Source organism: Herpailurus yagouaroundi, unplaced genomic scaffold (assembly GCF_014898765.1).
Source record: "Herpailurus yagouaroundi ecotype Mexico unplaced genomic scaffold, PumYag 28, whole genome shotgun sequence".
Classification (NCBI taxonomy): Eukaryota; Metazoa; Chordata; class Mammalia; order Carnivora; family Felidae; genus Herpailurus; species Herpailurus yagouaroundi.
Genome location: NW_024412376.1, coordinates 85853197 through 85869766, shown reverse-complemented (window position 1 = coordinate 85869766; position 16570 = coordinate 85853197). Strand labels below are relative to the sequence as shown.

The window sequence follows — 16570 nt, the reverse complement described above, 5'->3', positions numbered from 1 at the left end:
CCCCGCCCCGCCCCCCGCCGCTCGTCCCCCCCGCGGCCGCGCCGCCTGCAGCAGCAGCAGCAGCAGCAGCTGCTCCTCCCCGGCGGCCGCCCCCCGCGGGTCCCTCCCTGGCTGCGGGAGAGACAGAGGTAGAGGGAGGACACAGCGCCGCGCCGCCCGCACCGGAGACCTTCGCCTCGCCCTGCTGGCTCCTCACCCTCTGGGAGGAACATGGGTAAGTCATCCTTCCTCCCCCGTCATCGCCTGACATTTTTCTCTTTCTCGGCGTGTTGCAGGGTGGGAAGCCTTCCTCGCGCAAAGTTGCCAGATTTCTCAAATCCACGGGTGTAATACAGTGGCTCTTCCTCCGGGGAGAGTCGGCGCACGCGGAACGCACGCCGGTCCCCGGGCTGGGAGGGTCCCGAGCGCGGGGTGGGGTCGGGCCGCGGCTCTCGGGCACCTCGCTGCCTCGCCTCCCCTCCTCCATTCTTCCTGCCCGAGCGGGTGCCCGGGCACCGCGGAGCCTGCCTCGCGGGCTAGCCTCCTCTGCCTGCCCCATCCCCGTTTCTCCGGAGGCCGCCCGCTTCCTTTCCCCGGCGTCTGCTGGGCTGGAGGCTCGGTCGGACCGCCAGAGAGACCACTTCGCCTAACTTCCCTGTCAGGGCGACCTTTCCCCATCTTGGGGACTGTTCATCCCGAGGCGGGGAAGTGCGAGCAAGTAGTTTGTCAGGGCGATTGTACAACGTGCACGGAAATTATTTTTGATGGGGGAGAGCGGACAGCCTCATGGGTTGAAAGGATGACTTGTCAGAGGCCACGAGGAACGTGAGGAAGGATGCATAGAGCCGCTAGCTGTTGAATTAGTGTTGGGTGACTACAGTGTGCAATATTCCTGTGCTCAGCCCATTTTCTTGGTTCCTTCGCCTGTCTACTGTAGGAGGAAACGCACCCTGTAACATGTTACCGAACTTACGTGTTAGTTATTCGTTCCCGGCTTAGCCTGCCTACATCTACATAATCTGATTTTAGTTCCTTTGTATGTCTGGTTAATCTCAAGAGATTGTTTTGGATGAGATATTTAAAAGCAAATATATTTTCTAAAACTGCATGTAATTTATCTTAAAATTTTTTCATAACATATTGCTTAAATACTAAGTTCAGTAATTACAAAAACGTCTGATTAATTCTGCAATTATTTTTTTTAATAGTAGCATTTCGGAATAGCATACTGCTACATGTTCCCAGTTTGCCTCCACTGTTATCACAGTTTCCTCTTTTTAAAATTTGCTCCATTGGCATCTGTCAACTCGGATTCTCCTACCCCTTCCGTGCAGGTTATTTTAAGCCTAAAATGAGTGTGGTTCTTTGATCTGTCAATACAGTGCTCAACACAACTAGAGTTAGGTCGTGGCAACTCAGAATCTTCAAGGAAGTATCTAAATCTAGAAATGGTGTCGATGGAGCTTACTGGGAAAGCAAACGCTCCAAGCTCTGTTTCAGACTTTTGAGGCTAGTGTTGCAGGAGGTGATATGAATGAAAAATGAATCGGGCCCTGAATTTTATTTTCAGTTCAGTTTTTCTCCCCCTTTTGATGTGCTATTGACATGGTGAACAAATTTATGTAGAAATGGGTGGCTCATAGGTACTTAGCTTTTCTCTAGGAGTACAAATTTAAATAAATATTAATTCAGATTATCGGACACATTGTGAATTTTCCTTGAACATTCAAAAATTTACTCCTAATTGTAGGTCACAAGTTTTTCCTGTAAAATACATTTGCCCATGTTTCAAGGTGAGCTACAAAATCCATTTAAATAAAATTTTAACTTCCATGTTGAGTAAGAATCTTTTCAGTAGAAAAAATTCAGTTATGTTGCAATACTTATGAATAAAAATACTTAAAACAAAATTATTTACTTAAAAATAATTAATCTTCAAAATCTTGAATGTTATTGCTTGATTTCAAAGAATGGCCAGATAGAAACCTCTTATTTGGAACCTCTCAGATACTCTTTGATTAAATCAGCCTCCCATAGCACTCTGTACCTTGTTGGAGGCTTTTTAGTACTTACATAATCTGCCTTATAATGGAGTTGTTTATGTGTGTGTGTGGTTACCATTTAGTCATGAGTTCCAAAAGATGAAAATTATGTCTTATTGATTTTTGTGTATCCCCCCACCCCTCCGTGCTTTCCACATAGTAGATATTCAATAAATCTTTGGTGAATTCATTGTTGAACTTAAAACCTACCTATTATTTTCGGTTTGTGAACCTGAAAGTATGGGCTGTGAACAAACATTCAAGTTGGTAGACTATCATGGAGGCTTGGAGGAAATGGGAACAGAGAAGTATAATTTTACTATGACTACTCTTCTCTCACTAAAAAAAAACAAAGAAAAGAAAAAGAAAGTTGGGTCTTCTCAGAGCTAAAGGTTTTGGAATAGCCTCCAGGCTAGCCATTTCCTTCTGCACTGCTGTTTTCAATGGTAAGGTGGTTTATCGGATGATCACTAGATACATACAATAATGTAAAATTGAAACCGTGGAAAGCAATTTCATATTCTGAACCAAGGAAGTTATAACAATTCGTGTATACATAAAAGGTATCTTGATTAATGGTAGGAAAAAAATCACTTTTTAAGGCCGTCTCAAGAAATAAATAAGGTGATTTAAAAAAAAAATTGATGTTTGTTTGTTTTTGAGAAAGAAACAGAGTACGAGTGGGGGAGGGGCAGAGGGCAAGGGAGACACAGAATCTGAAGCAGGCTCCGGGCTCTGAGCTGTCAGCACAGAGCCCGATGTGGGGTTTGAACTCACAAACTGCGAGATCATGACCTTAGCTGAAGGTGGATGCTTAACCGACTGAGCCATCCAAGGCGCTCCATAAATAAGGTGATTTTTAATAATCTCATGGCAGTGATTTTTCCCTGTAAGAAAGTGAAAGAAACTTCCTATAGAATGTTGTGGGTGATGGCTATTATTTAATGTATATATTTTATTATAAATTCAACATGTACTTAATATTTATTGAATATCAACCACGTACACTGTACTGTGGGAGGAAAGAGAGGAATAAGACATTCATATTTCAAGCTGCATATAATATTAACAGGAATGAGATGGTACATACACAGCTATAACAGAAATAAAGTATAAGTGATATAAAATAACTTTACATTTACATGTATTGTAGATTCAGGGCATGGAGAAAAGGTTTTAGAAAAATGATGTTATTTGAAACAAAAAAAAGTTGGTTAAGCTTCTGAAAGGTAAAAATGAATGGAGACGGTTAATCAGGCTGGGGGTTGGGAGGAGAGAAATGGCATAAGTGAAGTTAGAGAGGGAACACTCAAGGAGTTTCAGGATATGGTTAAATAACCATGTTTGGTTGGAGCAAAAGGTAAGGTAAGAGTGTGTGTCACCTTCCTCAGTACTAATAGGTAAAGACCAGATAATGGAGGACCTTAAATGACAAGTTGAAAAAGTTTTTGGACTTTGACTTGTCTATTGAAGGACTGTGAAATGTTTTTCTGTAGTTAAGTGACGGATCAAGTCTGTGGTTTAGGAAAATTAATCTGTCAATTGAGTCAAGGATGAATTAGATCAAAAAATAGAGAACACTTCAGAGGGTGGTTGTTGCAGTGTGGGTGAAAATATTTACTGGTCTGAACTTGGCTGTGACAATGGGAAGAGAATACTGCAAATAAAGAACAGAATTTCCTTGCTAACCTATTGAATATGGAATTGAGAAAGGAGTCATACATTGTCACCTGGGCAATAGAGAGATGTAAAGTTATTAATATATATTTAATCCATTGGAAGAGGAAATGTGAATCGTTAGTTTTGGACCTGGTGAATTGGACTGTTTAGTTTGCCATTTAGATTCTCTGTTCATTGATGACAGGGATTCTTATAATAGGTTTTGAATACATTTCTAACACTAGTGTCTGACACATAGTAGCCATGCAGTAACCATTTGTTGACTGACTGAAACTAGGTTAAAAAAATATTTAACAAACAGTTATTTTAACTCTTAAGAGAGGATTTTGAACTAGAGATCTGGAAGTTACCCATAAATCTCCTGAGATGATATTTCAAGTTAGGTAGGAGGCGGAGAGACAACAGAGAGAAAGAAAAAATTTGTCCAAAGTAAGAATCTTGAAGAATGACCCATTGTTAGGGAAGTGGAATGGAATGATTTGACACTGGAAGGGACGTAGGAGTGAAAGACTAGAATCTGCATGTGGTTGGTTTCATGAAAGAATGGTCAATAATGTCTTTTGCTTCAGACCAGTGATAAGGACTGAGAAAAGGATCTTTGTTGATGTAGTTTGCTTAGGATATTACTCAGTATATTTTCTAAAAAGCAGCTTTAAGAGGTATGCTAGAAATGGAGGTCAGTTGTAGAGGCTAACTGGATAATGAGTAAGTGGAACTAAGAATTCCCAATGTATTCATGCTATATCCCTTGACCTATTTAAAGATCTGTAAGTAAGCATAGGTTTTTAAAAATATTTTTAAAATGTTGCACTTTACATGGAATGACACATGCTATTTTCTTGCCTGAGAATAATTTGTTATCTCACCATAGTGCTTCAAAATTTCTTTGACATTCCATTTTTTATGTCATTGTGTCTTAATACAGTATGCTTTTTATGTTTGCAATATCTGTCATACAGAGTGAGCTTAGAAATGGTTTTATAATTTCACATGACATTTTACATAAAGTGTACTCTTCACTGATGAATGGTTTTATCACTTTTTATTTACTATTAGTCTTTGTGAATTTTGGATTTCTCTAGTCGTATGTATGCCTCTAATTATACTCTTAATTCCTGGAGTTTTGTTTTTTCTCTATAAATTTGTGTTAGCTTTAGATGTAAGTCTTTTTTTTTTTTCTCTTGTATTTCTAAGTCCAGGAATGGTTTCATAGATAAATAGTAAAAAATAGTACTTTTACTTGTTCTTGGCAGAGTGATAAAAATCTTTGTAAACTGATAATCACTAAAATTTATTATTTTAAAAGAGATTGACTAGTTCAATAATTTTTCTTATGTTGCCATTATATCTATGTTGTATATGTCTTCTTCTTTTTTTTTTTTTTTTTTTTACTTATAGGAGAATTGAAATCATTAACTTTGGTAGAGTCATAGTCTATCTAGTACTATGATTTGGGAGGTTTTAATAACCCTAATTCATTTTGTGAACTGTAGATTTTAACTTTCACAGTGGAATGTTGGAGCTTCTAGCTGCCTTTGGGGAAGAGTATGGTTTTCCTCTTCAGAGATTCCAAGTCACCTGAATTTGAACTTGGCAATTCTGGTGTTATTGGTGGCACCAACAACAGCTATAAGAATGACTTAAATTTTTTAATCCTTGCTCATAAACATCAGGAAGAGTGGAGAAGGAAGATCCACTCCTTTGGGAACTTCATGTTAATTTTAGATAATCATGTTCAGATAACACTTAATTTAAAATACTTTCCTAGGCATTTAACTTGGCAAATAGTTCTTTCTTGTGGAACGAGGAGGTATAATAAATGAAGATACCAGAATAGGTTATAAAGTCTATTTTGGTTATAAAATCCTATGATTCTGTGAAACTGAACTTTAAAATGTACTGAGTATCAATGATGTCTTAAATATGCCATAAACATACTTATATAATTCATTTTTCTTTGGAGTAATGTCGACTTGAGGTAGCACTTCAGGGTTTGAACCAACCTGTTAGCTTTGTCTAACCAGACAGCCTTAAATACCATTACTCATACTGGCTAAGATATGGATTCAAATTGCAGAGTAATGTCATTCTCTCAGTACATCCATTTATACAACTTTTGTTGCTAGAAGCATTCCAGGCATTAAAAGTGAGAATTAGGATAGTGATAAGTGGAAGTAAACTGAGCTGCTAGCTATGATTGGCTATGCTTACAAACTCCAAAGTCCTTCTAACTTTTTGTACAGAAAATTAATTTTGTCTTTATGAGCTATGTATCTGGCCTCTTCTCTAAAAGCTGTTTTTGCTTAATTTTGTCCATATTTATGATTTTAATTACTACGTGTATGCTGTTAGTGCCTCTGTGTGTGTGTGTGTGTGTGTGTGTGTGTGTCTGGGCTGTCTTCATCTAAGAGATTATTAGACATCTCTACATGCATAGTTAATTCAAACTCATTTAGTTCAAAAGCAAACTATTGTGTAATAATTAATAATGATAACTAGAGGTGTGATGGTTAATGTTTAACCAAAAACCCTTCTCCACAAAAGCCCTGATTTGTGGTGGTTGTTGATATCCTATGAATTCATGGTTGGGAAGAGATGAGATATAGCACACTAGTATATGGTGGATCCGCTATATAGATATAAGAACCTGTGAGCACAGATAATAGTAAAGGGTAGTAAAATAATTAAGTAGTAATGAGTTTTGAGTAGTAATATCTTTGTTTTAATATAACTTACTTAAGTTTATAAGATTTAATTTTCAATAATGTGTTTTAATAATTGCCTCAAAAATTCTTAAAAATTTAATAATCATTTCTCATGGGCTGGTACAGGTGGGTTCTGGTATACCACTGGATTAATAATTATCATTTATTACTTTTTAATAAGAATTATTGATGAGTTATGTTAAACTTTACACTTTCTCATATTTTTAAAATTTAATTTTAATCTTTTCAACAATTCTATGAAGTGGGTGATACTATCCCCATTCTACCGATTCAGAGAATTAAGTAATTTATCCAGGGGGAGAGAGCTCAGTCTCTAAAATTTTGTTTTAGAGCAGTGATTCTCAAATTCTGGCTTGCTTAAGAATCCTGTAGCATTTGTTAAAAAAAAATTACTAGGCCCGCCCTCAGAAATTTTGGTAAGTAGGTGTTGGGTAGGCTGAGAATTTGCATTGTCAAGACATTGGCAGATGATGCTGCACTTTTAATAGCCTCACCATAGAGCATAGGTCTGCAGACTTTTTACATAAAGGGTCAGATGGTCAGTATTTAGGCCAAGAAGCGAAATCAAAAATAAGAGAGAAAATATATATGATGAGAGAAAACAAATATCCACAAATATTTTGTTGACTGTGTTCAAAATACAACATTAACTGAACAAAAGTTATTGCAATATAGGTCTACCAATGAAAATATTGTAATTCTGTTTTTGAGATAGCATTTCACTTAATTGGGATTCAGAGTTACCCTGCCATCAAAATTGATCCAGATGTTCATTTGTTAATGCAGATCTTTAATGTGATTTTATGGATTTTGTCTTTGGAACATGTTTTCACACAGATAGGTACTCTCAAATGCTTGTATCCGTGTAACCGTCCATAGGCATATGATTTTATTAATGAGACTATTCATTTCTATGGAAGGAATTATAGAATCTTTTAGATTCTTCTCTTGACATTTAACATTTAGCATGCTACTACATTGCAAATTAACCACTTACAATAGTAAAGTAGAAACTCCTCTGTTACTTAAATGGATTTTGATGTTTGGAAGTTTCATTTGCGTCTAAAATAGGTCTGAAAAACAGTGCTGCAACAGTAGTTTGAGCTTGCAAAATATATCTGTTACAGATTTGTATATGTGTGGAGATCTTATTGTATAACATTTGACAGCACGAGAAGGGTATATGGCAGATTGATGGTTACTTGTGTTTCCAACAACGTTGTCAAAATGACTTAACATAGTTATGTTTCTCATATAAGCACTATTTTGCCTTGATTTTCAGGTCAAATTCTAGGAAACACCAAATCTGCAGCAAAATATAATTTCCAGAGGCATTCATTGTCTGATAATAGTGGCATTTTTCCCCCAGAAATTTCATTCTCACTTTTTTTTTAATGTTTTACTTATTTGGGGGGGGGGGGGGCCGGGAAGGGCGGGGGGAGGGGGGGAGAGAATCCAAAGCAGGCTCTGCACCGTCAGTGCAGAGTCCAACGTGGGACTCGATCTGAGCAGAAATCAAGAGTCAGATGCTTAACTTACTGAGCCACCCATGCACCGTGCATTCTCACCTTTCTGCTAAAAAATCACGATAAAACGCTACCATTGGTAAGCCATTAAACTGCTCTGTGACAAGGTAAGTCAGGATATTTGGCTTCTAATTCTTATCGAAGTACACAGAACTGACAGTGGTTAAATCAATGAGAGTGAATGAAGTTGATACTCCTGGCTTGATAATTTAAAATATCTTCCTTATAAAATGCCTGCCAATAAATAATGTAATGAATAAGCATAGACTTTAACCACCTTACATTTCCACAAACATTGTAAGTTTGTTCAGCTATGCCTTTTACTGTTCTTCACATTTTTACCATTATCATTTGTAACACATCTTAGCAGATTCCACTTCAGGTTGTACTGAATTAATATTTTCTCAACTTTGAAAATATTCTTGCCTATTCTATGCAGACTCTTCATAGAAGCTACTTCTTTAGTTACTTCACACTCAGCATCAGTCGTTCCACAGATAACATGCAGTGTCACTAATACAGGTCAGCTCATCAAGAACCAAGGAAAACCTTTCAAAATCATTTGCCTTATTTTTTAGTTGAATATTTATATTGTTCCTAGTGTCCTCACCTCTTCAAGTAGCTATCATCACAGAAAGGCTGCCTCAAACAAATCACCGCATCCCCTCCCCCCCACCCCCTGAAACATTTCGTTAGCTCACCATGAGCTCACCAAGCTTTCCATGCTTGGTTTATGAGTGAGCCACTCAGAAACTTACTTCATTTGCAACTTCATTTTCATTTTTTATTTTTGAAAAGAAATTCGGCTGTGATGAGCCATTATGTTTTATGTTTTCTAATTTCTCTGACCCTTTCCTATGAATTGTGAATATGATGAAGGCTTAGTCTGATAATATAGTGCTGTATTTTTCTAGCATAGCTATAGTGTCACTGCACGATACAGTGGTTTGCTATCTTATTCAATAACAAACTAATCCATATACCACTTTAAATACCTTAAAAGTATGACATTTGAAGTATGCTTTTCCTGTTTTGACTTGATCAAAGTGAAATGTTGTGTTATGTCAGTAGACATGGTACTTGAAACAGTGGACAGCCATAACTGTGCTATCCACAGTGCTGTCCATAATTTGGAGCACATCAGACAACAGGGCAAACTGATGAAAGTGCTACCCACGGTTTCTGTCTCACCTACTCAACTCTGTCATCATAATGTGAACACAGATATAGACAATAAATACAGGAGTAAGTTGTGTTACACTAAAACTTTGTTTATGGACACTGAGTTTCAATTTCATATAATTTGCACATCATGAAATATATTTCTCTTTTGATTTTATTCAACCATTTACAAATGTAAAACTGTTTTACCTATAGGCTATTCAAAAACAGGAGTAGTTTGCTTGCTTCTACTATAGAGTCATGCTAAACTCCCTCATCTTTACCGGTGACTTTTTCTCCCTGTGAATTCCCTAGCTCAGTAAATGGTATCACTATCTATCCAGTCAACCGTTCCTAAAATATAGTCATTATAACATCCATTGGATTCCCTAAGTTCTAACAGTTCTGCCTCTTTGAATCAGCCCTGTCCTCTTTTCTCCACTGCAAACATGCAAGTTCAAGGTTTTATTACCCCTTGAAATCTTCTTTCTCTTCTGTAACAGATGTTCTTTCCCCCAGCATTTCCCCTCTTAACCAGTTTTTACATGCTGCTAGAGTACTCTGTTTAAAAGGTGAATCTGATCATTTCACTTCTTAGATATATTTTTTTCAGTAGCTCTCCAACACATCTAGCAGGGTTCCCAAACTCAAATGAAGAAACGATATGATTAAAGAGGGTTAAAGTGGTAGGCTTTTGACACAGGTGCAATTTTTTCCTCACATACTAAATTGAAAGGAATATTTTTAAAAATTAATTTATTTTGAGAAAGAGAGAGATGGAGAGAAACAGAGGAGGGGCAGAGAGAGAGAGAGGGAGAGAGAGAAACACAAACAGACTTTGCACTGTCAGTGCACAGCTCGATGTGGGGCTTGAACTCATGAACCATGAGAAGTTGACCTGAACCAAGATAAAGAGTCAGATGCTTAACTGACTGAGCCACCTAGGCACCCAAGGAATATTTTTTATTTTCATAAAGATGTATGTTTCCTCTCACTTTTCTTAAAAATTGTCTGTTTTTAATTTTCTCTCTTTTGATAAAAGACAAAGGTTAGAAAAATATCTCTCTACTATAGTAAGAATAGCAATGAAAGCATGATGAATGGCAACTAACACTGGGCCTCAAGGTGAAGATACAACAGGAAATGAGGAGACTATGGCAAACTAGAGGGTATGTGCCTAACCTACAACAGGAGTTCCCTACTGCACTCCAACCGTTTTTGCCGTGTAGGAATGTGGACCCAGGGAAACCAGATTTGGGGACTTTTAAAAGAATCCAGCAATTAGATTTTTATCTACAGATAGCTGGCCCTTGAACAACATGGAAAATGGTGGCATGGACCTCCCACACAATTGAAAATCCACATATAACTTTTGATTCTCTGTAAAGCTTAACTACTAATAACCTGTTGACTGGAATCCTGACCAAGAGCAGTTAATTAACATATTTTTTAAATTTTATTTTGAGAGAGAGAGAGCACGCGAGTGAGTGGGGAGAAGTAGAGAGAGAGGGAGACAGAGAATCCTAAGCAGGCTCCGCAGCTATCAGCATAGAGCCCAACATGGGGCTTGAACCCATGAACTGTAAGATCATGACCTGAGCCGAAACCAAGAGTCACACGCTTAACCCCACTGAGCCACCCAGGTGCCCCTATTTTTTTTGTTTTTGTTTTTGCTTTAGAGAGCACAAGCGGGGGGAGAAAGAGAATCTTAAGCAGGCTCCATCCTCAGCAAAGAGTCCCATGTGGGGCTCGATCCCACAACCCTGGGATTTTGGCCTGAGCTGAAATCAAGAGTCAGGCACTCAACCAGCTGAGCCACCCAGGTGCCCCATGCATATTTTTTTATGTTGTATGTATTATATACTGTACTCTTATGATGTAAGCTAAAGAAAATAAAATGTTATTAAGAAAATCAAAAGGTGGGGGTGCCTGGATAACTCAATTGGTTCAGTGTCTGATTCTTGATTTTGGCTCAGTTCATGATCCCAGGGTTGTGGGATGGAGCCCTGCCTTGGGCTCCACACTGAGCATGGTTGCCTACTTAAGATTCTCTCTCTCTCACCCCATCTCCCCCGCTCGCGCGCACATGCTCTCTCTCTCTCTCTCAAATAAATTTTAAAAAAGAAAACTGTAAGAGAAAATACACTTACAGTGCTGTACTGTATTAATTGAAAAAACATTCACGTATAAGTGGACTTGTGTGTGATTCAAACCTCTGTTGTGCAAGGGTCATCTGGACTTAAGATTGTTAATGGTTTTTCGAATTGTAAGATCCAGGGCCTCCAACAATGACATCATGGCTCTGTATCTTTCTGTCCAGGGCAGAGAACTGAGGGTTAGGGAGGCTAAGAGACATGCCCAAGTTCACACATTGAGTTAGGGGTAGTGTCAGATCTAGAATCTTGATTTCCTAACTCCTCTGCTAGTGTTCTCTTCATTATACCAGGCCAGCTCCAATTTGTTAATGAAAAAAACACATCTGTACACATACACAAACACACATACCTATACACACATGCACACAGAAATGAGCTGACTTCAAGGATTCACTCACGTAAATAGGTTAGTGGAAAACTCTTCCCTTTGTAACATTTTTATTACTAAAGTCTAGGTCCTCATCTCTTCATTCCTGTACTACTGAGACCATTTCTTAGTTGGCCTCCCTACTACTAGACTCTGCTCTCCAGTCTTTTCTACATGCTACAACCAGATTAATCCTTTTAGATTAGTAAAAAGATACTGCACTGATTATATCATTCTTCTCAAGATCTACTACTACTTGAACTGACTATCCTATCATGTCTAAACTCGGCTGAGCTTTCAAAAGTCATAGAAATCTGTTACCTTTCTTATATTTCTCTCTCTGAAATACATCTTCCTTTGATAATCACTGACTCTGAAATATTCTTCAGTGATAACACCAGTATACCCCTGTTCACGTTATTCCTCCTCTTAGAGTAACTTTTTTCCTCTGTTCTTATTCATTCTCCATTGTCTAGCTCATGAAGGCTACTTCAGACCTCTTATTTCTCTGGATACCTGTTACTTCTTGGACTCCTATAACACATTAACTAATACAATTTTAGTCACTCAGTGTTTCATATTTCTTGTTGGCATTCAGTAATACTTGTTTGTTCAAGTCATGGAGTCACTGCAGACTTAGGTCAGTCTTCTTAATTAACAGCATTATCCTATAGTGATTATAGTCATGTTTATAATAGAGTTTGCAAACCACCAGCCAATGGGCCAAATATACTTTGCAGATGGGTTTTGTTAGAGAAGTTTTAGAAATTGGAATTAGTCAACATTTAAATAACATGAAATTTCTGATAGAAATCTATTTTGCAAATTTTTCTTGAAAAATTAAGAATTTAAGATCCCTGAGCCTGTATTCCTATTGGTGACAGTTAATGATAGTGTCCTTAGGCAAGGTGTGGGGTCTCCAGTACTTCTTCCTATTATTTTAAATCCTACAAATTTCACTCAGTACTCTATCTGGAAGATATTTTTTAACCTGTTCATTTGTACTTTATTTTTTAGTTTATTATTTTTTTTTTAATTTGAGTATACCTCTTTCATCTAGCAACTATCTTTTAATTTTCTGTATTTATAGATTTGATTCTGCTTTTTGTTTATCTGTTTTGTTTGTTTTAGATTCCACATGGAATCATATTGTATTTGTCTTTCTTAGTCTGATTTAACTCACCTAGCATTATACCCTCTGGGTCCATCCATGTTGTCACAAATGGCAAGATGTCCTTTTTTATGGTTGCGTAATACTCCTGTGTGTGTGTGTGTGGTGTGTGTGTGTGTGTGTGTGTGTGTGTGGTGGGTATGTGTACACTGCGTCTTCCTTATCCATTTGTCTGCTGACGAACACTCAGGTTTCTTCTGTATCTCAACTATTGTAAATAATGCTGATTAAACATAGGGGTGCATATATCTTTTCAGTTAATGTTTTTGTATTCTTTGGGTAAATAACCAGTAGTAGAGTTATTGGATTATACGGTATTTCTATTTTTAACTTTTTGAGGAACTTCCATACTGTTTTCCACAGTGGCTGTACCAATTTACATTCCCCCTTGCAGTGCATGAGGGCTCCTTTTTCTCCATATCTTTGCCAACACTTTTTATTTCTTGTCTTTTGATTTTAGCCATTCTGACATTTGGCCAAGATGACAGCCATCTTTTCATGTGTCTGTTGGCCATCTGTATGTCTTCTTTGGATATGTGTGTTTGTATCTTCTGCCCAGTTTTTCATTGGATTATTTGTTTTTTTGGTGTTGAGTTATATAAGTTCTTTATGTATTATGTATTTTGGATATTAAACCCTTGTCCTATATATTGTTTGCAAATATTTTCTCCCATTTAGTAGGTTGTCTTTTTATTTTTTTGATGATTTCCTTTGCTGTGTAAAAGCTTTTTTGTATGTGTATGTATGTATATGTATGTATGTGCATGTATGTATGTAGTCTTAATTTCTTTGAAGAGACATATCTAGAAAAATATTGCTGTGGTTAATGTCAGAGATATTACTCCCCATGCTGTCTTGTAGGACTTTTGTGGTTTCAGGTTTCATAGTTAGGTCTTTAATCAATTTTTAGTTTATTTTTGTGTATGGAGTTAGAGAGTGCTCTAGTTTCATTCTTTTGCATGTAGCTGTCCAGTTTTCCCAGCACTATTTATTAAGAAGACTGTTTTTTTTCCTCATTGTATGTTCTTTCCTCTTTTGTCATACATTAATTGGCTATATATGTATATAATATGTATAATATAAAACATATAATATTAACTGGCCATATTGTGGGTTTATTTCTGAGCTTTCTATTCTTTTCCATTGATCCATTTTTATGCCAGCACCATACTGTTTTGATTAATACAGCTTTGTAGTATATCGTAAAATCTGGGATTATGATACTTCCATCTTTGTTCTTCCTCAAGATTACTTTGGCTCTTCAGAGTCTTTAGTTCCATACTAATTTTAGGATTCTTTGTTCTAGTTCTGTAAAAAATGTTATTGGTATTTTGATAGGGAATACATTTAATCTGAAGATTGTTTTGGATAGTATGGATATTTTAACAGCATTAATTCTTCCAATCCATGAACATGGACTATCTTTCCATTTGTTTGTGTGATCTTCAATGTCTTCCATCAGTGCTTTATAGTTTTCAGAGTACAGATCTTTCACTTCCTTGGTTAAGTTTTATTCCTGGGTATTTTGTTGTCTTTGGTGCAATTGTAAATGGAATTGTTTTCTTAATTTCTTTTTTATGCTGTTTGGTTATTAGTGTATAGAAAAGATACCAATTTCTTGTTATTAATTTTGTGTTTTGCTACTCTACTGAATTCATTTATTACTTCTGTTACTTTTTTGGTAGGGTCTTTAAGGTTTTTTTTTATGTATAGTATGTCATCTGTGAATACTGACAGTTTAACTTCTCCCTTACCAAAATGGATGCTTCTTCTATTTTTCTTGTCTGATTACTGTGGCCAAGACTTACAGTACTATGTTGATTAAAAATGATGAGAGTGTACATCCTTGTCTTGTTCTTAACCTTAGAGGGAAAGCTCTCAATTTTTCACCATTAGATATGATGTTAACTGTAGGTTTTTCATATGGCCTTTATTATGTTGAAGTATGTTCTCTCTAACCCCACTTTGTTTAGAGTTTTTATCATGAGCAGATGTTAAATTTTGTCATGTTTTTGTGCATCTGTTGAGATTTTCATATGATTTTTATCTTCGTTTTGTTGTTGTGGCATATGGCCCTTACAGGTATTTGAATTTGTGATCTCTGAGATTTCTGTTATAACTTTTGAATTACCAAAGAGTTAATTGTATTCATTTGGCCATCAATCATGGTTTAATCTGCAGTTGATCAGAATGATACAAGGAATTAGAGAAATAGAGGATAGAATCTCTCCTTTTTCATAAATTAATTCTGTAGTATAGCCTTTAGCAAGTTACTTAAGCTCTTTAAGCCCTCATTTTATCTGTATCCTTAAAATATTATCATTATTATTGAATAAGAACCAGATAATAGATTTCAAATAAAAATGGAAGGGGGAAAAAGCTCATTTCATAAAGAACTAATACAACTCATAATAAGGAATCCTTCACACTCAGTTACTTTAAATAAAGGCTAACCAACCCCCCAGACCCAGATCTATTGTATTTTTTTCCCTTTTTTGTGGGTGTGGGGGGGGATGCCCTTGAGCATTAAATACACTTACTAGGGAAAATGATGGTATGGTATTTTTTAAAAAGTCATCAAAGTGCAATAGGCTGCTAGATTGTTTCTAAAAAAATTATTTTCTTGTACATATTAGAAAGCATTTTCTAATATATAAGCATTATATAAAATTATTTAAAATAATTATATCAAATGAATTACATAGAATTACATGATTTTAAAGTATTTAAAGCAACAGTTTAAATTTAAAATTATGTAAAAAAGAGTTACACAAAATTATAAAAATAATTTCAAGTAACTAGTAAGTTCCCCTTTTTTTATGTGTGCGGATTTTGTTTTTATAGTCAGGAAAAGAAAAAAAACAGGAATCATTGTACTTTAACAAAAAATTGCTTTCAAAGCTGTGAGAAGCTTACACCAAGATTATTTTTAACAAGAAATTTGTCAGGAATGAAAAATTGTTTCCTTTAGTTCTTACAAAAAATATTCCATTTTGAAGATTCCTCCAGTAGCTCCATTATAAAAGATGACACTGATCCTTATAAAGAAGCAAAGCTTACACTGAAATATTTATTTTACAGAAATATAGATGTTAGTTTATCTTTAACAACAAAATTATAGTAATGACAGGACTTTTATATGAGCTGATTAACTTAATTTCCTTTTAGTTGCAAGAATGCGTTTTTGGGAAGGGTAGTGTGAAGCTCCAAGAAAGAATAACTGTATTGTGTCACATTTCTGGCTTTTATGTGGTTTGTATAAAACATCATCAGTCAGATCAGAAACACAGGACTATCCTATTAGGCAATACAGAAAGTGACAAATAATGCAAGCATTGACAGTTTTGCTTTTGAAAAGCTTAACCTCTAACTGTAAGATAATAACATAAAAGAAATGAGTAACAGAAACAGATAAGGATATAGTTTGGATTCTTGAAAGAGAAAACACAGAGACCAAAGAATTTAAATAAGAGAATAGATCATATTTACCTTTTAAGCACCTAATAAAACTTCTCAAGAATATACAAGCGCTCATTACTTACAGTGATCTAGAAAATTTTTCTTAGAATTTATTTTTCTATTTAACACTTAATGAAAGCTGGAGTATGTATCCAGCATCAGTACTGCCCTTGAGATACTATGGCAGAGACTGCTCCTGGTACATCTCATTGTGATTTCCTTCCTTCCTTCCTTCTTTCCTTCCTTCATTCCTTCTTTCCTTCCTTCCTTCCTTCCTTCCTTCCTTCCTTCCTTCCTTCCTTC

At 36.3% G+C, this 16570-nt stretch overlaps 1 protein-coding gene across 3 annotated transcripts in view; it reads left to right on the top strand.

Annotated features, from left to right (window-relative positions):
- Positions 1-18: 18 nt before the first annotated feature.
- The window catches only part of RAP1GDS1 (Rap1 GTPase-GDP dissociation stimulator 1), a 172970-nt gene continuing 156418 nt past the window's right edge, over positions 19-16570 (top strand). The window contains exon 1 of one of the 3 annotated variants that reach the window (XM_040477921.1): positions 19-214. In XM_040477921.1, the coding sequence (XP_040333855.1) occupies positions 211-214 (4 nt within the window). In that variant the 5' untranslated portion in view covers positions 19-210. The remainder of the gene's footprint in view (positions 215-16570) is intronic. The other 2 variants (XM_040477912.1, XM_040477926.1) reach the window with 2 other exon arrangements.